Here is a 20,839-nt window from a genome sequence, read left to right as displayed (position 1 = left end):
TAATATAGAATCACTAGGTTAGATACAACAACAGTAAGTTAGATACAAAAACAAATAAATTATATTTTTTCTTTCTTTCTTACTAATGAAAAGTGGAAGATGTGTCAGACAGAAAACAAACATGCTATCCGAAGAATAAACCAAGCCGGGGGTCGAACCCGGAACCTCTGCGTGTCAGACTGGCATGGTGACCGCACCACTACGCGAATCGTCAACAAAATAAAATTAAATACAACAATAGTATTACAAGGTAGAAAAACAAATAAAAGATGCTTTTTCTTTCTTTCTTCCTAATAAAAGGTGGGAGGTGTGTCAGACAGAAAACAAACGTACTATCCGATGAATAACATCGCAAAGTTTTTCTATTCCAACAGAATACAAAAAGTAATTTCCTTAATCACAAAAAAAAGAATCACAACTAAAAGGTATCCATTACTTAAGTAGATTGTCGGTTGGTCCAAGTTAATGACTTTTAACATAAAATATTTTAAAATGTGTAAAAATGTGTAACACGTACCTAATAATGCATGATGTGATTACTCGTAATAGTAAGTAACAGTTGGAATGTATCCTATGAGCTTATTTAAAATGTATTCATGTAAACTTATGTAGGTAATCCATTTAATAAATAAAAAATAAAAAAAAATATTAAAAAAGAATAGCAAGTAATCGCTTTTATTTATAACTAAGTTTTTATTTAACTATAAGTAAGATGCTAATTGGGGCCGACTTTAACCCATTTTAAATGAAAAATATCGCAAGCACTTTCGCTTAAAAACACCGAATGTAATTGGTAAAAAAAGTATTTTCTTTAAATTGAGCCTTTCTCATTCAGTTCGTCATCATTACTTCGCAGTTTGCTCTTTTTAAGTGACACATTTTCTACTCTAACAAGTATTGGCAAACAACAAAGTACAGGAAAAGGCTCATTTTTAGGAAATTAGCAGCATTAATACATTGGCCAAAACAAAAATATTCGTTGCTAAAAATATGTCTCATAGGCCCGCAATTCCGCTTCCTCCTACAGCTTGGACCACACCCACAGCTATATAGTAGCGTATTTGCTATTCCCGCAATTGTGCTCTCACACCACAGCAATATATTTATAGCGTATTTACTAGCGTAACCGCTACGGCCGTAATGTCCGCTACCTCTTATACCCTAGGCCACAACCACAGCGATATATTTATCTTCCGGCCTGCCCTATCCCGGTATCACATATCACGAGACCACTTTATCTCTGTCTATTAGGGCTCATTAATTAATTACAGCAGTAACTTGCACCACAACCATAGAGATACATTTACTAGCATACCCGCTAATACCGCACCAACGCTATCTCCTATACCTTGTACCACATCCAATGCGATATATTTACTATCACGTCCGCTACAGCCGTAACGTCCCCTATCTCTTATACCTTGGGCCACAGCCACAGCGATATATTTATCTTCCGGCCTGCCCTATCCCGGTATCACATATCACGAGACCACTTTATCTCCGTCTATTAGGGCTCATTCATTAATTACAAGGGCGTGGATAATTAATTAATGGTGGTTACAATTCGTGAACGGGTTTGAGAATGAAGGCAAGTCTTTTAGATACGTTTTGTATGACGTTTGACCATGTGACATATACCTTTGTATGTCTTGTATGTAATGTATGATCCGGACTCTTTTTTTAACTTGCTCTTAAAGTAAGTAACTTTATTTACTAATATTTAATTGATAATAAAAAGAAAAAAAAACTTTAATGAGGAGAAAAATATTTTTTAATATTCACATCTTTTTAGATTAGTGAATATGATTTAATATCAGCATAAGTGTAATAGCCAAAACAGCATATCTGCGAGGGCAATGTCGCTTTCTCCTGTAACTTGCACCACAACCATAGAGATATATTTACTAGCATATTATTATCTGCTATTACTGAACCAACGCTATCTCCTACACCTTGTACCACATCGAATGCACATATACTATCACGTCTGCCACAGCCGTAACGCCCGCTATCTCCTACACCTAGGGCCACAACCACAGCGATATATTTATCTTCCGGCCTGCCCTATCCCGGTATCACATATCACGAGACCGCTTTATCTCCGTCTATTAGAGCTCATTAAATAATTACAAGGGCATGGATAATTACTTGTATTAGTGGTACCTAACAATTCGTGAAGACAGTGACGGGTTTCAGAGTGAAGGCATTAATATCTTAGATACGTTCATGAATTCTAGATTCTGATGTATGTATTTTTTGATCTAAACTCTTTTTATAACATCCACTGTCAAAAGCGTCGCCAACTGATCATCCATCAGTTAGTGTATGGAACGGTGGTTTACATTTCTGGTGGAGACGGGGCAACTGTCGCGACGCTAAACGGTAGAATCAAAAAAATGTAAGATGATTTTTAAATCATTATCACCCAAGCACCCCTTAGCTATTTCAATTATTATTGAATTACTTGAGAAATACTTCTTTCTTGACTTACATTGCATTAAGGTAACATTACTTTTCAAGCATTAAGTGAAAGATGATAGAGTCATAAAGAGTAGAGAGAAAGAAAATATTATGTTTCGATGAAAAGGAGTGGATGCTGACTGACTTACATATGACACGGCCATCTCATACGCATCTATGATAGGTTTCACATGAAACTTCTGATTTATAAAGTGTGTTACAAATGTCCAGTGAGGCAGTGGCACCTTAACATCAAGTGGATTTCAGCTCCTTTGCTACATCAAGTATATAAAATAAATGTTACCTTGTTCACAGACGTATCCCGCTACGGTGATGCCGAGGCCTAGGGCGGAGTCCTTGTTCAGCTCCACTTGGTAGCTTAAGGTTTCTGGCTCCCCGGTACCTCGCACCGCCATGTCTAGTGGTAACCTGAATAAAATATATTAAATTATTAATAGTTACACAGGAATCAGTGGTTGAGAATCGGTCTCTCTGTCGAGCAGTCCGGGGTTCAAATCCCAGGCCTTTGATTTTTCAATGTTATGTGCATATTGGTAACCTGTTCAAAATAAATGAATTTAGATGGTAAGCAGTGATAGCGTGATGGTTGAAAATCGGCTGGTCCATCGAGGAGTCCAGGGTTCAAATATCAGGCCTCTGAATTTCAAAGTTATATGCGTATTATAACTATAAATTAATTATTTCACGGTGAAAACATCGTGAGGAAAATTACACACCTGAGAGATTTATAAAAAAGTCTTAAAGCTATGTGAAGTCTACCAATACGCACTTGGCCAGCGCGGTGGAATATGACCTAATCCTTCTAATTCTGAGAGGAGACCCGTGCCCAGCAGTGGGTCAGTAATTGGTTGACGATGACACATTAGTAGAAAAGATATTCAATTAAATATAATACTAAAAGATAATGATATTACCGGTATAAATGTAATAAGTTTCGCCGTGACCATGATCCATGGGTAGAAATATCCGTAATAAACAAATTAAAGTCCGCGGATCGTGAATACCTGTTACAAAATTAAATATCCCATTTTCGCGATAATTGTTGTCTAAAATTATAAAATGTTATTTTTTCTAAAATATACGTCAAATGATTGACATATAGTCCATCCGAAATGGTGTCAGTGTGAAGGACATTGAACATAGAAGAAAATGCTATAGTTATCGCTCTGAGGTATTAAAAGTATTTTCCTGGATATCTCATAGATATAGAAAATTTCTAAGTCAATGGTCTATGGACATTTGCAACACCAGTGGAGTTGCCAATGCATCGCCGGTTTTAAAGGAGAGCTCTTTTTGCACCTTTTTTTTTGAAAAGTCCTATGTTATAGCGCTCCGGAAATACCTCAGGAGGTATCATTTGCGAAGGTATAGTACGTACCGTTAAAGTATTTCAACCATTTTTTTGTTCATTTACCTTAAAGGTGGTGGTTGTGGTTCCACGGGTGGTGGAATGATCGGCGGTGGTCGGGGCACCGGCGCGAGCGCACCTCGCGGCACCACCGCCACTATTGATGCTACGGGCTACGGAAAAACAATTCACATTAATAAAATATTTTCCAGAAAAGTTTTTTTATTTATGTGTTACACGACATAGAATTTATCGAATAATTATATTTAATTTCATTCTAGACTTCCATATAGACGAGTTAATTGTATAAACTTATATCTTATATTGATTCCCTGTAACAAATTACCTTCAATTTTTAGTTAGTTTTATTTAAAGTAAAAAAAAGTCTTGTGCAAAATGACATACTTTGTTTTGATACAACTAGACTCTCCTTTTTAAAATATGCTTTGTTTATCAATTAGGACCTTTACATGTCTGTCCCTGTAGTTTCGGGACCAGAATAGGGCTACGGTATCCCCTGCCTGTCGTAAGAGGCGAGTCTAAGGGGGCTTCCGGGGTTGCGGGCGGTAAGAGTGGGAGCTCGAACCGCTCGGTAAGCGACTCCGGGAAGGGCGGCGGTATGTGTGGTCGCATACCGTCGTACGCACCAGATGGCGAACGTCAAGCTCACCCGGGCAGAGCCCGACGGGGCAACGCGCTAAGAGGACTCCGGTTGCGTTCCTTTGGAGATTCCGGAGCCTTCTACGCAGCGCTGAGGACGGCCACCGGGGGTGTTTCAGTGCGGTAAAAATCCCACATAACCCTGCGTCGCTCCCACGGCGCCGGGTACCTTTTGAAGGTTTCCCCCTCGTGAACAAAAAAAAAAAAAAAGGACCTTTACATGTCACATATGTTGAGTTTAAGCCTGAATTAACCCCCTGCAGTGTCTCCGTGCACTGCGCGAAAAGTATCTATGAAATATGCGAGTGACACGAAAGCGTTCCAGAATCGTATACCGACACAAACCTGTGTGACAGGAAACTGCACCCATTTTGACCCCCTTTTTGTTACTGAATATCATAAAATTCAGAATCGGTATTTCTGAAATATATTCAATAACAGTACTATCACGCACAAGTGTGTATATAAGTCCATACTTAGACTCAAAGTGTATCCTACATACTTATGTGGTGTCAGAACTCATGTTTTAAATTCTCATACCACCATTACAGTAGTAAAAGTTTTTTGACTATATCTTACCCGATGATGCAACCGCTCCTCAATAATGGTCGGCGGTGGCGACGGTGGTGTGGTGTCCTCGCAAAGCGCGCCGAAGCCGTCATGGCCAGCCTCCGCCAGCCCTCTCTCCAGCTCTATCGGATCCGCCAGCAACCGCGATGGTACTATTGGTGCTTGTGACGCGCCCAGAGACTGTGAAAAAAATTATACGTTATATTTTTAAATCATAATTTAGTCTTTTTAGGGTTCCGTACCGAAGGGTTAACAGAAATTCCTTTTCTATTTTACTAAGCTTTCGCTACCTGTTGTCTGTCACAGGACTGTCTCTTAAAACGTATCTAATAGACAGACGCTTGACTTTTAAAAAAGAAAAATAGTAGACCCATGAAAACGTTATATAAAAGTAGACCCAATACAAATAATCGATATAGTTCTTACTTATATGACCACTAAGATAACAGGTACTAAAAATAATAAAGTTAGCGTTACAGAACCCTCCGTTATTTCTTACCTATGTAACGACTAAGACACAAAAAATAAAAAGTTGGCGGTACAGAACTTTCAGCTTGGATATTGGACTCACACTTGACCAATTTTACATTTAACTTAGCAGTTACTATTTATAAATAATGTAAAAAATGACACGTTAACCTATTTTCAAATGAAAATAATAATATATTATGGTTACATTACTTACAACATTATTTAAGAATTTTGCACGAAGCATTTTTTCTCATTAGCGTCTAAACATAATAAAAGGCAAATGAATCCTTTGACCTCAGAATCATCATACGAAGTCGAGTGTTCCCTGGGGATTGTAATGGGAACGATATCGTCTCATCACATCAAACGTGCACGAATTGAAACGTTATACTCCCTACAGGAGGCGAATAATGAAATATACTACAGATTTGCCATGAAGACTAAGTTGGAAAGTCTCATATTAGTGTAATGAAACCAAATGAAGCATAGGAAAGCGAAACAAATAGATATCTAAAGAAATGTAACGGAACGTAACGGATTGGAATGAAAATAAAAAGGAACGGAATGAAACTTAAGTAAAATTAAACAAACTTAAAGCAATTTATTTTGTGCACATTTTTTCCTAATCCCCTACAACATGGAAATATAGTATTAACTATGGTATCGTTTGTAGTAGGTTTACCTGCCGTATCATATCTTCTAAGTGGACCCAACGGATTTCCACTAATCTTATAAAGCATAATCTCAGATGAGGCAGTACTGCCAAGCGGCTGTAAAATATTTTTTGCAGAATTATGTTATAATTACAACATAATTTAAGAATTTTGCACTGAGCGGTTTTTCTCAAAAGCGACTAAGCTTAATAAAAGGCAAATGAATCCTTTGACCTCAGAATCATCATACGAAGTCGACTGTTCCCTGGGGATTCTAATGGGAACGATTACATCTCAGCACATCAAACGTGCCGGGAGCACGAATTGAAACATTATACTCCCTAGATGAGGCGAGTAATGTAATTAGTAAATTAAAACTTGATTCAGTGATGTTCATATATTTTACTTTATGTTCTATGTATGTAAATAAACGTCTTTAACATTAATATGTGTGTGTTACCACAAATAGAATTAGTGTTATATTTGTAATCATCAAACCTAAATATTAAAGTCCATTATGAACTATCCAACGTTTTATCTAGCAAATTCGAAAATTGTCAATTTCTGCATGCTAAAAATTAACAGATCTGTCTTCTGTGGCTAAAATGGGATACACTATTTAACATTATTTGTAACGGGCGTACCTAAGTTACAACGCCCCATATAAGTGCAACGTAGTTTAATCAAATAAAACGTAACGAAATGAAATGTAACGTAACAGATCGGAATGAAATTAAATTAAATTAAGCTATAATTATATGCAAAAATGAAAAATAAAAATACGTGTGGCACTCGGAGACTGCCGCGGTAAAGCTATTGCATAGCATTTTTTATCAACTTATGCAAATTGCAAGCGTGATATTTCAAAAAGTCATTAATCCGTCAACTGGCGTGTGCGCCCCGGGGCGCACAGATCGCTACTAAAAAGTATCACCGCTGTGCCGGTCGGAGTGGGGGGTGTTAGGTTTTTTTCGTTACGGAAATTCTGGATTCGGTCTCCACGCTCAAGGCCCGCGATAGAAGCTATGCAATAGCTTAAAAACATCAACATTTAAATTCCTTAAACGTAAGTTAAGCAACGGTGGGTGCGGACGAATATAGGATGGGTGACCGCAAGTGGCAAAAATATATTAAAATAACAGTTGTAATCAACATTCAAATTACTAAAACGTAAGTTAAGCAACGTTGGTCGAGGTCGGACGTTGGATGGGTGACCGCTAGTGACAAAAACATTAAAATAACAGTTGTAATCAACATTCAAATTACTAAAACGTAAGTTAAGCAACGTTGGTCGAGGTCGGATGTTGGATGGGTGACCGGTAGTGACAAAAACATTAAAATAACAGTTGTAATCAACATTCAAATTACTAAAACGTAAATTAAGCAATGGAGGGCACGGCCGACAGTAGGATGGGTGACCGCTAGTGACAAAAACATATTAAAATAGCAATTGTAATCAACATTTAAATTACTAAGACGTAACTTAAGCAACGTTTGTCGAGGTCGGATGTTAGATGGGTGACCGCTAGTGGCATAAACATATTAAACATCAGTCTTAATCAACATTGTTGTTAAAAAAAAATAAAAAAAAATGAGTATTACTGCCATCTGTTTTCAAGTTGACGAATTAAGGTGTTAGGAATTTTCGTTACGGAATTTCTCGATTCGGTCGCCGCGCTCAAAGCCCGCGATAAAAGCTATGCAATAGCTTAATAATAATATTAATGATTGACAGATTTATATCTTTTATGGCTAAAATTGGATACATTATTTGTAAACGGGGCCCCAGATTAATAAATAATTATGACGGGGGTGCCAAGTTCGTACGCCTTATATAAGTGCAACGTGGTTTAATAAAGTAAAACGTAACGAAATGAAATGTAACGTAACGGATCGGGATGAAATGAAATTAAACTATAATTATGTACAAAAATAAAAAGTAAAAATAATAGTATTAAAGACAATATCTATGCTGAATCATCTTGATAACAACTAAATTCAAACACGTAGCCACCCGGGACACATAAACAGTAAATGGTTAAATTTAACAGAAGTTTCGACATAAACCCTTGTAATTAGGGAGACAAACCCGAATAGGCTTAGATACGTAAAGTGCCTTCATCGTCACTATGCTACGATGTGGTCAGAGAAACATATTTATTTGAGGCGTTCCAACTTAGTCCTGTGGGTTATATGAAGGTGGTAGAACCCTTTGTGGTTCGACTCCGGCGGCACCACCGCCACGCCTATTTCTACCTCATAACAGCAGTGTTAGGCCCTGCTGTGTTCTGGTTTGAAGGGTGTGGTAAGGGAAATATACTTTTCCGAAGCATCCCAGCTTAGTCAACAGGGGTAGCGGCGCATCTGCGGCGACCTCAGGTAGGAATATTTAATTCTATCTGGGGTTGTTTACAGATGTCCATGGGCGGCAGTAGCCACTTACCGTCAGATAAATTGCATGCTGCTTCTATATTATATAACAAAAATATCGATATGCCATGTCGCCGTTCAGTGGAAAAATTGGACAGATTTCAATTTGTTCAGATCTTTCATGAAATGGCGCATGAAATGTCTGTATTATATAACGTAATGCGCTTAGTGAAAACAGTTTTTTGCATAAATTATGTTTTTTTACAAAAATGACGCATGACGTAGCAGTCACCATAACACTGCATAGGATTTCAGGTTATACCCTTATATACAGGAATACAGTTATCTACTTAAATAAAAATCAGATTTCTATAATACGTACATTCTGATGTTACATTTCAACATAAATATTATTTAAAAAATAAAAAAAATATAATAAGATGATTTAATTACACGACATAAACTAGTAATTATTTTAAAAACAAAAACCGATTGGTTAAAATTCATGTATTACTTACAATTTAGATTGTTGGAATATAGCAAAAAATCCAAGCCTCTCATAATGTATAATATTCAAGTAGGTTGTATATGATAAAGCTGGCAGCTGAAAAACATATTTACTTATTCTGATTTGGCCATTCCTGTCAATGATTCAATATAATAAAAAGTATATTTTTGGAGTGAATTTTATTTTATTATACTTCATTGTTTATTTTCTCGTTTTTCTGTGGCCATTTCCTAACATAGTTGAATCCAACGATACCTCATATATTACAATTGTTTAAGCTCCAAAGTAGGTCATGTTCAAAAAATGCTCGAAATACATTACCCTCCGCAGTCGAATAATAAAGCTAGACACATCATAATTAGCCTGAATCCACTATCAGACAACCACAAACGATAAAACATACGTACATCCATATCTCCAAGTTTGAAGCGTATCGCATTTAAGAAACAAAAGATAGAAAGAAAGAAAGAAAGAATTCTAACAGAAGTGTAGAACAAAACGATGTCGGTGCAGAACAATACAACGCTGTTCACTAATTGGGCGCTTCGCACATTATTTAATGCTAGGGTTGGCGATTTTAAGTTTCTTTTTTAATAATATTCTGGTAGTAGAACCCTCTGTGCTTCCACTCTAATGGCACGCCGTTTTTTTCATCTAATATCCATCTAATATCATCTATTCCATTTCTGTCATCATCATTCTAATATCATCTTTTCCATTTCTGTCTAATAACAACAGTATTAAGGGATGCTGTGTTCTGGTTTGAAGGCTGTGGTAAAAAAGACATACTTTTCCGAGGCATTCAGCTTAGTCCTCAAGGGAAGCAATGCATCAGTGGGCGATCCTGGGTAGGAAACTAATAGATGCGTCATTAGTGCATCTGTAGTTACGAGTGGCCACTTACCGCCAGGTGTACTGCATGTTATTTTACTACCTACTTGTGTAAAGAGAAAAAGTCATTAATTTTTTTACGATGATGTTAATCACATATTTTTGTGACAACCCTAACAAAGCCCTATGTCTGTGTTATGTAACACTTTCTTCACAGTTTTAGTTCAATTTATTTTGCACAATTGCATTAGCGCTCACTCGTTATATTTATAATAACGTAAAACGACTACATTGTTAGAAACCACTTAAATTCCCAAGGTTTTTTTAACCTTAATATATTTACCTAACATGCCCTTAAATATTTCTAGAATAGCTGTATAGTTTTTGGTTTGTATATGGTTCCAAAATTATAGCCCTTCAAATGTATAAGAGACCGACGGACGGACGGACGGACGAAAGGCCGAACGGAGGAAATAACGAAATGATTGGATAGACTTAAGACGAAATAACGAACGCATGTGCAGAAATACGCAAAAACGGACAGACGGATAGATTAATGAACGAACAGACGAACAGACGAAATAAAGGATAAAAATATGGGAAAACGAGACTGACGAACGAACAAACGGACGGACGAACAGGTTAACGGACAGACGGACAACCAAACATACATACAAACGAACGAATATATAGACGGCCCGCCACACCTATTTCTGCCTGATAACAGCAGTGTTAAGCGCTGCTGTGTTCTGGTTTGAAGGGTATGGTAAGGGAGACATACCTTTCCGAGGCGTTCCAGCTTAATCCTCAGGGGTACGGCGCATCTCATGTAGGAAACTAATCTTATATGAGGTTGATTACAAATATCCATAGGCGGCGTAGCTACTTCCCATCTGGTAGGCTGCATGCTCCTCTGCTACTCCTATATTATAAAAAAGGATGAATATAAAATATAGACGACCCGTGTAGGTGTAGGTAATGTAGTATAGTCCGCGCCAAACTGCTAGTCCGCTCTGAAGTTGTTGTGAGCGGGTGTAGTCATACAATTTACTATGGCGACGCGATTCATTTCTATGTTCAGAGCGGACTAGCAGTATTACGCGGACTATAATATGGTTACTTTCTGTAACCCTTTACACCCGAGATGATATGAGCGTGAGTTTCACTTTAAAAAAATTCCCACGTGATAGCTTCTTATTTTTCGAAACGCAACCGATGCCGATCGATCGTGAGGAGAGTATCGCACGTGCTACCGGCTAAGTGAGCGGGGTGCAGGCGGTCAGTTGTGCTAGGGACTCGTCCAAAGATGGCAGATTTTTTCGACCCGCGCACTGTCACAGGTATATAATTATTTTTGGTATTAAATGTTTAGTATCTATTATTAAATATAGCTAATTTGAAAGCTAAAAGAACACTAAATACGTGGAATTTAGTAGTTTATTCGATTAACTTGCAATTTAGATACAATTAGGTTGCAAATTTCAACTGTTACGATCGTGTGCCTGCGGTTGTTGGTGCAGAATAACGTTTGATGAAAATGCTTTTATTGCTATTACCAGTTATGTGTAAGTTTCGTCAATATCAATTTTGTTTGTTTCAATTTTAGGGGTACATTTAAATGACGATCAGATTTTGCCAGTGCGGGGTGAGGAGAAATGTATCGGACATTGAAGATCTTCATGAAAGTGAAGAGCTTCAACCAAATAGATTAGAAGAGTTTCAATTTGAAGAATTGTGCCTTGAAACAGATCCAGAAGCACATGCAGACCCTCAAATAGAAACTGACATAGAATTGGATCTGGAACTTGAGCCTGAACCTCAACCATCTACTTTAAAATCATCCCTAGAAATTTCTCGCCGCCGAGCACCTTCACGTCCAACACATCGAAAAATAGTTTGGAAAAGAATACGTTTTCTGTCTTGAAAAGGTCTTCACATCCCTACGAACATCTCCAGTAAAGTTTTCAAAGAAATATTTTTCTTAATATTTTAATTATGAGGCTCTTGATATGTAACCAGATGCACAAATTTATATTATCTAAGAAGAACCGGTCGAAAACTTAATTTAATTGCAATAGATATGGCTAAAGTTTTCTCCATCTGCATTATCATTGGATGTATTCCCTAGCCAAGAAAACCTACGCCTTGGAGACCTGGATTTAAGACGGAGGCAATAACGGAAGAAAGAAGAATGTTGATTTTCATAGAATTACGTAGTTTAGGTTTCATTGCCAAGACAGATTTTTTATAAAGACTAATGAAAATAAAGACAGTGATGTTAAATATCTCCAAATTGTTTTAATTTTCTAATATTTTTTGATAAAAAACTAAATTTTATTGCAATTTTCACGATCGTGAGTATGACAGTTCCCACCGGAGACCCACGATCGTGCGGGTCGATTTCTGGATTACGTATAAACTCTGGATTTTTTTTCGTATTTTTTGTGGATCCCTTAAGCTATATAAAAAGCCGTAATAAACGTTTTGAATCGGAAATTGCGAAAAAAAATCTTCGGGTGTAAAGGGGTAAGCATCCTAAAAAGATAAAAGCAACCTAAGAACTCGTTTCTTTCAACAAAGTCACTTTGCGGCACAAACCCTTTAAAATTATATTATCTTTTATCTTCATCCTTTGAGATTTCGTGGCTCAAAGTCAGTCAGTAATTTCTAAAGCAAAACTAAAACCAAAGCTCTTTGAGGAAGAAATGATTTTATCTTTTCAAAAGTGACCACGAAAACCTCGCTTTATATTAAATTCCTTAGTAATAATATATCTTATTTATATACTAGCTGACCCGGCAAACGTTGTGTTGCCATATTATTAAAAAAATATTAAGGATGAACATCCCTTATCACTTAGGGGTATGAAAAATAGATGGTAGCCGATTATCAGACCTACTGAATATGCATATAAAATTTGGTGAAAATCGGTAAAGCCGTTTCGGAGGAGTACGGTAACTAACATTGTGACACGAGGATTTTATATATAAGATCGATAAAAATCGGTTATATATTCTGCCTTATTTATATTTTGTTCTATATTAGAAAACTGGCGCAGTATGCAGTTCACCTGATGGTAAGTGGCTGCTGCCACCCATGGACATTTACAATCAACCCCAGATAGGATTAGAGTTTTACATGAATTCGACCACAAATATGCTGAGGACTAAGTTGAAACACCTCTAAGTGAGTCTTACTTACCCTTCAAACCAGAACACAGCCGCAGCTGTGTTCTGGTTTAAAATAGTGCTTTTATAGGGTACAAATAGGTGTGACGATGGTGCCTTCCGAGTTGCACAATCTTTCAATATTAGTTTGCCATAAACTTTGCTATTTTCATATTTTAAAAAGATATTATACATTAGACTTTATACTGAGTCGTTGATACATTGAACGAATACACAAACACCCAGACCCATAACAGGTATCTAAATTGATCATTGATGTCTATCTGGCCGGGGATTGAACCCGGAACCATCTGCGTCAAAGTCTTTCGTCTCATATAAAAATATGCCAAAAAGAAATTACATATAATATCTACTACTTTTATGGCCTCAAAAACTTTATTAAATTCCTTATTTGCTAAAGAAACCGTATCTCTACTTAAAACTTTCGTTTTGTGAGATTTGATATACTTATACTAACTTTTAATGAGCATAAAATAACCAGTAGATACTAATGTTTGTAATATATCAGATATTTTAAGGTTGTTGTTTTGTGTTTCAACACTTGGTTAAAGGTGGTAGAATTCTCAGTGGTTCGACTCCGGTGGCACCACCGCCCGCATTTCAGCCCAATAATAGCAATGTTAAACGCTGCTGTGTTTTTTTTTATAATATAGGAGTAGCAGACGAGCATGCGATTCGCCTGATGGTAAGTGGCTACTGCCACCCTGTAATCAACCCCAGATAGGATTAGATATTCCTACCTGAGGTCGGCCACAGATGCGCCGCTACCCCTGAGGACTAAGCTGGATCGCCCCGGAAAAGTATGTCTCCCTTACCACGCCCTTCAAACCAAAACACAGCAGCGTTTAACACTGCTGTTATTAGGTAGAAATAGATGTAGCGGTGGTGCCGCCGGAGTCGAACCACGAAGGGTTCTACCACGTGTTGTGGTTTGAAGAGTGTGGTAAAGGAGATATACTTTTTCGGGGCATTCTAGCTTAGTCCTCAGGAGTAGCGGCGCATCTATGGTCGACCTCGGGTAGGAATCTGATATTATCTGGGATTGATTATAGATGTCAATGGGCGGCAGTACTCGTGCACTACCGTATCAATAGTAGCTGAATAATGACATAATTATCATAATCGTGACATTAGCCATTTCACACATATGTGTTCAGCTAATTTTGACGCTTTACGATGTTCATGTAATTATGATGCTCCTCAGCTAATTATGAACGTTTGTGTGTATAAATATTTTTAAAGCCTTAATCTGTTCATCTACTTTTGAAGCTAACTGTACATACGCTCAAAAATATTACCGTCCGCAAATATTACAAGCTTATTGCACAACATGAATGTTTATAATCCCTTAACGAAAGTTTTTGAACCCCGTATTGACAAAGTTCTCTATCCGTTTTAGCATAAGGGCTGTCTAGGGACTGAGTGCGGGTTTCAATTTGCTCTATTTGGGATCTTTATTGTAATGTAACCGAAATCAACCCTTAAAAACCTGGGAATTTTATTCAAGGGGTTATATTTGAATAATGTAACGCATTCGTACTTAATACTATAAATGTAAAAGTTATTCTTTTTTTACGCTATTACGGTTAAAGTACAATTTTGATACAATTTTGGAGGGATAATTAAACCCCTACACGAGAACATAGGCTTCTGTCCTGTGGACGAGAATAACATTCTAATATTGTCGAAAAGTTGTACCGCCTTTAATTTTTCTGCATATCACTAAGGTTGACTGGGAGAAAATGCTATTTAGCATTAAGTCCGCGAAGCAGAAAAAAAAAAAAAAAAAAATAATTATCACTTGCTTAAACGGTGAAGGAAAACATCGTGAGGAAACCTGCATACCTGAGAGATTTATAAATAATAAAAAAAAAAAAAAAAAACTTAAAGGTATGTGAAGTCTACCAATACGCACTTGGCCAGCGCGGTGGACTATGGCCAAATCCTTCTCATTCTGAGAGGAGACCCGTGCCCAGCAGTGGGACAGTAATGGGTCGATGATGATGATGATGATGATTAAGTCCGCCTTTTGCACCACATTGTTTTTAACATGGTCAATAAAGAGTAAATAATAATAAATAATAAACAGTTTATTGATTACGTCTGAGGACGCAAAAAAGGATAAAAACTATTGTACCTAAGTCCTTCATTTTTGATGTTACAAATAAATGAAAGCTAGGTAAGTATATAATTTTCTTTTTCGCTACAGTAAGTGATCGAAATCATTTTACGTAGTTACACAATTAAAAAACTGAGGCCTAGGATTTGAGCTCCAGACCGCGAAGATATTATTTTTATTACCACATTCTCTAATAACAATAGATGAAATACCTCAATAAATTAAAAAATGTTTTAAAAAATGTACAACGCTTCTTCGCTTCATATAAGTCATAAATATAAGTCGACGCTTCATAAAAGTGTGCAACTGTTGCAATGTGCAGACATTCGTGTAAATACTAGCGGAAGAACAAAAGGCTCAAGCGCTGTTCAGTAATTGGGCGGCTTAGGGCGCTTTACTCTCCCCCACTGTGCCGGTTGTGAGGTGTGGAGCCGGATTAAAAATACCAGAGAATTTTACTAAGACGTGTATATTTATGTGTGTAAGAATTTTTGATACATATTCAAGTGACTTAAGCCAAGTAATGGTAAAAAATTTAAAAACATTGAACCAAAAAAGCTGGCGTAAGTAAAAGAAAGTTTTGCGTATGTGTGCGTTAATGTGCGTGTGTATGTGTATTTCCAAGGGGTGTGTTTACGGGACAATTTGAGTCACGCAAAACAAACTAAATTAAAAAAAAAACAATAAAAAAGTAATGATAAATTATTATTTTAATTTTAGTCAATCAATTCTAAATTTAAAACTTCCAAGTAAAAAACTAGCATCAATAAAATACTTCTAATTTATTTAATTTGTGTCTACGAGCATTATATATCTATGTGCGTGTGTTTAATATGTGTAGCACAGATTTTACTATGATTCATATAAGTCGACGCTTCATAAAAGTGTGCAACTGTTGCGATGTGCAGACATTCGTGTAAATACTAGCGGAAGAACAAAAGGTTCAAGCGCTGTTCAGTAATTGGGCGGCTTAGGGCGCTTTACTCTCCCCCACTGTGCCGGTTGTGAGGTGTGGAGCTGGATTAAAAATACCAGAGAATTTTACTAAGACGTGTATTTATGTGTGTAAGAATTTTTGATACATAATCAAGTGACTAAAGCCAAGTAATGGAAAATTTAAAAACAATGCATCAAAAAACTAGCGACGGTAACATAAATTAAAGAAAGTTTTGCGTATGTGTCAGTGTGTGTGTGTTTACGGCACAATGTGAGTTACTCAAAATAAGCTAAATTAAAAAAAAAAAAGTAAAATGGGTATGATAAATGATCAATATAACGATTATGTGTATGTGTGAGCAAGTTCGTATAAATCTATGTAGGTATTTATTTGCAGGTGGAGCAGATTTTACCATGTCACACTTTTCTAAGTCATAAGTCACACATATAAGTCGACGCTTCCGACTTCATAGAAGTGTGCAACTGTTGCAATGTGCAGACATTCGTATAAATACTAGCGGAAGAACAATAGGCTCAAGCGCTGTTCAGTAATTGGGCGGCTTAGGGCGCTTTACTCTCCCCCACTGTGCCGGCTGTGAGGTGTGGAACCGGATTAAAAATACCAACTTTACAAGGGCGTGTGTTTTTTGCGACGGCATTTAGGAGTTAAATTGAATGAAAATAATTCTAAAATTTACAACAGTCGAATAAATATAAGAAATAACAAAATGTCATAAAAATATTTATATGCATGAGAGAGAGAGAGAGAAGCAAGAGTTATTACGTCATGAAAAAATAAAATTAAGTAATCATTATTGTAAGGACAGAAACCCACACTTACAAAAATAGTATTTATCACAACTTAAACTAATCCAACGACAGCTTATAATTACTCGTATGTTAAAATCCTTCAAGCCTCTTGTGCTGTAGCGCGTATCAAAAAATGAGACGATGCTCCAAAAAATTACCCTCTGTTGTCAGATAAAAATAATGTACTTAAAGATTTCGACCAACAAAAAATAAAAAAGTTAAAAAATAAAGAGTTTCTATTACTTTGTGTTACTTGTACATTTGCTTAAACGGCGAAGGAAAACATCGTGATGAAACCCGCACACCAGAAAGATTTTATAAAAAAACATCTCAATGGTATGTGAAATCTACCAATACGCACTTGGCCAGCGCGATAGACTGTGGCCTAATCCTTCTCATTCTGAGAGGAGACCCGTGTCCAGCAGTGGGACAGTAATGATGATGATTACTTTATGTTTGGTGAATTTTCTCACAGAGATGAATATTTGAAGACCAGTAAATCATGCCAGCAAAAATGCGATAAATAAAAACATCGCATTAAGCATTGTTTTAACACTTCTATCACATTTATAAAAAAATGTTTATACAATTTCTTGGCATGTCCAAATAGAACAAAAAAATCTGGAACAAATTGGAGCCTCGAAAGAGCAGAAAGTATTCCAAGGCGGACAATTAGAACGCGCAATAAGCTCGCGTTGTATTACGGCGTTGCTTTACACATGTGCTGTATGAGTAGCTGAAAATGGTAGAACCCTTTGTGGTTCAACTCCGGCGGCCCCACCGCCACACCTTTTTCTGCCTCATAACAGCAGTGTTGAGCGCTGCTCTGTTCTTGTTTGAAGGGTGTGGTAAGGGAGATATACTTTTCCGAGGCGTTCCAGCTTAGTCCTCAGGGGTGGCGGCGCATCTGTGGCTGACTCCATGTAGGAATATTTAATCCTATCTCGGGTGGTTTACAGATGTCCATGAGTGGCAGTAGCCACTTACCATCAGGTGGACTGCATGCTCGTCTGCTACTCCCATAGTATAAAAAAGCCAATGAGAACAGCTTTCAGGCCGGGAATGTACACATACTGTTTGGCACCATGGGAATCCACGGTAAAAAAAATATAACACAGACAAAAAAAAATGGCAATCCATTTGATGGTTAATGGCTACTGCAGCCCATGGACATGTCTAAGTCTAATCAAGACCTACGAGAGGTCAACCACATGTGCATTGTTACCCCTGAGGACTAAATTGGCAGAAATAGGTGTGGCGGTCATGCCGCCGGAATCAAACCACAAAGGGTTCTACTACTTTCAAAATGGTACTTCAAAATTCTACTACTTCTATACCAATTATAAAAAGCCACACACAAATTTCATTTTCATTTTTCTGAACACACCAAAGCTACACAGAGCTTATCTTATATTTCATGTACCTTAGCATATGCAAGTTATCTCAAAAAATGTAATGTTGGAAACGTGCAAAATTTGCTTCGGAGAGAATTACGTGCGTCGAGTACAAAGCAGCTTCGTGCTTATCCGTACATAAATCGAGCTTCAAAAAGCAATCTGTCTATCTGTCTGTTAGAATTAATCTTGGAAACAGCTGAACCAAGTTAACTGGAGTTAGAGATCGGTAATAGGTTTTTTTTTTAATGTAGGTGTAGCAGACGAGCATGCAGTCCACCTGATGGTAAGTGACCACTGCCTCCCATGGAGATCTGTAATCAACCTCAGATAAGATTAGATTTCTACCAGAGGTTTGTATTGTGACGCCATATATTTATCCATCAACCTTTGAAAGGTGGTAGAGCCACTACTGTTTATGTGGAGAGTTATCACCTTCTACTTCTGGTGTTTCGGTTCTTATGTTTCTGTGGCAGGGTGTGGATGCTGGCAGTATCATATGAAGCTCTCATCACTCCCTAGGATTGGCTGAACATATGTGGTCGGCTTCAGGTAGAATCCCTGTTCAATATACAGGGTGAATTTTTCAAACGGGCCTTCAGGGCCAAATCCGAAAATATAAGGATTAGCGAAAAATGCTGAAAGGAGTTACAAAGGCGATTTTGATAAAAACTAAAACTGCATCATTACTTTTTTAAAATAACTTTTTCCCTAGCCGGGAATCGAACGAGTTCATTTTGAAAAAAAAGACACCGACTATATTATTCCACTATTTGATAGTGTTGCTTATAAGGATAAAAATCTGGGAAGTCTGAAAAAAATGATGCAGTTTTTATTTTTATCAAGATCGGCCTCGTAACTCCTTTAAGCATTTTTCGCTAATCCTTATAGTTTCGGATTTGGCCCTGAAGGCCTATTTGAAAAAAACACCCTGTATAGTTACTCGTAGTTACGGATGTTCACTTACCATCAGGTAGACCGCATGCTCCTATATAACTACTTCTATATTATAAAAAATATGACTCCAATCAACTTAAGCAACCAGAAACGGTTAAAGAACATGATGATAATGGTGATGTTTTTCACCAGAACATCATCATTATCATCATGAAGAATGAAGAAGAAATCTACGAAGAAGATACACTAACAGATACGTTAAGAATTCGAGACGCAGTTCAAACCAGTTCGCCCGTATCGATCACTGAATTCTCAAGTTAACGTAGGTCTCTAGATGGTTCTATTTCAGGATTTGTTTCAGTAACCGATTTAGAAAAGGTGAAGCCATACAATTGAAAAGCTACAAGTTATTAAAGGATCGAGAGTATTAAGAAACTTGGTAAGAGAACCCTTAAAATACTTAAGAGGTGGGTAGTGGAACTTTCTTAGTCGTCAAATGTGGTCCGACGAACTACATAAATATATCAGTTTGTTAATAAAGTAATTAATTGATATTTTTCTGGTCATTTATATTTTTCTCGTAAGTGGCTTGGCACTCTACCTCATTTTTAGATATAGTATGCGTACTGACATCATAAGAGAAAGTCCCACATACTCATCATATTTAATCATCTTACGTATCTTTGAAAGCTAGATAATTTTCAGACAGTTTCTGACTACGATTAATTTGAAATACGCGCATTCCGTAATATTAATAGGAAGAATCCCTATCATTAATTTTTGATCTATATGCCTAGTGATCATTAATGAAATAAATTATTTTATGAATTTATCAAATGTCATTAATCACCTTCATCACACTCATCTTTACCACACTACTCACCTGTAAGCTGTTAGCCACGCACTGCGCCGGGCGCGCCACCAGCAGCCGCACACACGCGCCGCATTGCCGCAGCACGGCGGCCATTGCCACGCGCACATACCCACCAGACATACCGCACCGATACGAAACATCTCCTCATCCTTCATCACACTCAGCTTTATCATACTACTCACCTGTAAGTTGTTAGCCACGCACTGCGCCGGGCGCGCCACCAGCAGCCGCACACACGCGCCGCATTGCCGCAGCACGGCGGCCATTGCCACGCGCACATACCCACCACACATACCGCACCGATACGAAACATCTCCTCATCCTTCATCACACTCAGCTTTATCATACTACTCACCTGTAAGTTGTTAGCCACGCACTGCGCCGGGCGCGCCACCAGCAGCCGCACACACGCGCCGCATTGCCGCAGCACGGCGGCCGCTTGCCGCGCGCACATGCCCACCACCGACACCGCACCGATACGAAACATCTCCTCATCCTTCATCACACTCAGCTTTATCATACTACTCACCTGTAAATTGTTAGCCACGCACTGCGCCGGGCGCGCCACCAGCAGCCGCACACACGCGCCGCATTGCCGCAGCACGGCGGCCGCTTGCCGCGCGCACATGCCCACCACCGACACCGCACCGATACGAAACATCTCCTCATCCTTCATCACACTCAGCTTTATCATACTACTCACCTGTAAATTGTTAGCCACGCACTGCG

At 37.8% G+C, this 20,839-nt stretch overlaps 1 protein-coding gene and 1 long non-coding RNA gene across 2 annotated transcripts in view; one reads left to right on the top strand and one right to left on the bottom strand.

Moving 5' to 3' along the window:
* LOC140754959 (multiple PDZ domain protein) overlaps positions 1 to 20,839 on the bottom strand; it is a 193,711-nt gene that overhangs the window by 145,506 nt on the left and 27,366 nt on the right. Inside the window, exons 5-7 of the mRNA XM_073090118.1 lie at positions 5,069 to 5,239; positions 3,896 to 4,002; positions 2,765 to 2,889 (exon numbers count right to left, since the gene is read on the bottom strand). Coding sequence (XP_072946219.1) covers positions 2,765 to 2,889; positions 3,896 to 4,002; positions 5,069 to 5,239 — 403 coding nt within the window. The remainder of the gene's footprint in view (positions 1 to 2,764; positions 2,890 to 3,895; positions 4,003 to 5,068; positions 5,240 to 20,839) is intronic.
* Positions 11,025 to 12,179, top strand: LOC140755245 (uncharacterized). The gene is made up of 2 exons (XR_012103756.1): positions 11,025 to 11,232; positions 11,499 to 12,179. It is a non-coding gene; the product is annotated as an uncharacterized LOC140755245 (long non-coding RNA).

The sequence above is a fragment of the Epargyreus clarus genome, unplaced genomic scaffold, assembly GCF_041222505.1.
Source record: "Epargyreus clarus isolate Ecla_fem2 unplaced genomic scaffold, WU_Ecla_fem_2.2 ptg000032l, whole genome shotgun sequence".
Lineage (NCBI taxonomy): Eukaryota > Metazoa > Arthropoda > Insecta > Lepidoptera > Hesperiidae > Epargyreus > Epargyreus clarus.
This window is presented reverse-complemented; position numbering and strand designations above follow the sequence as displayed.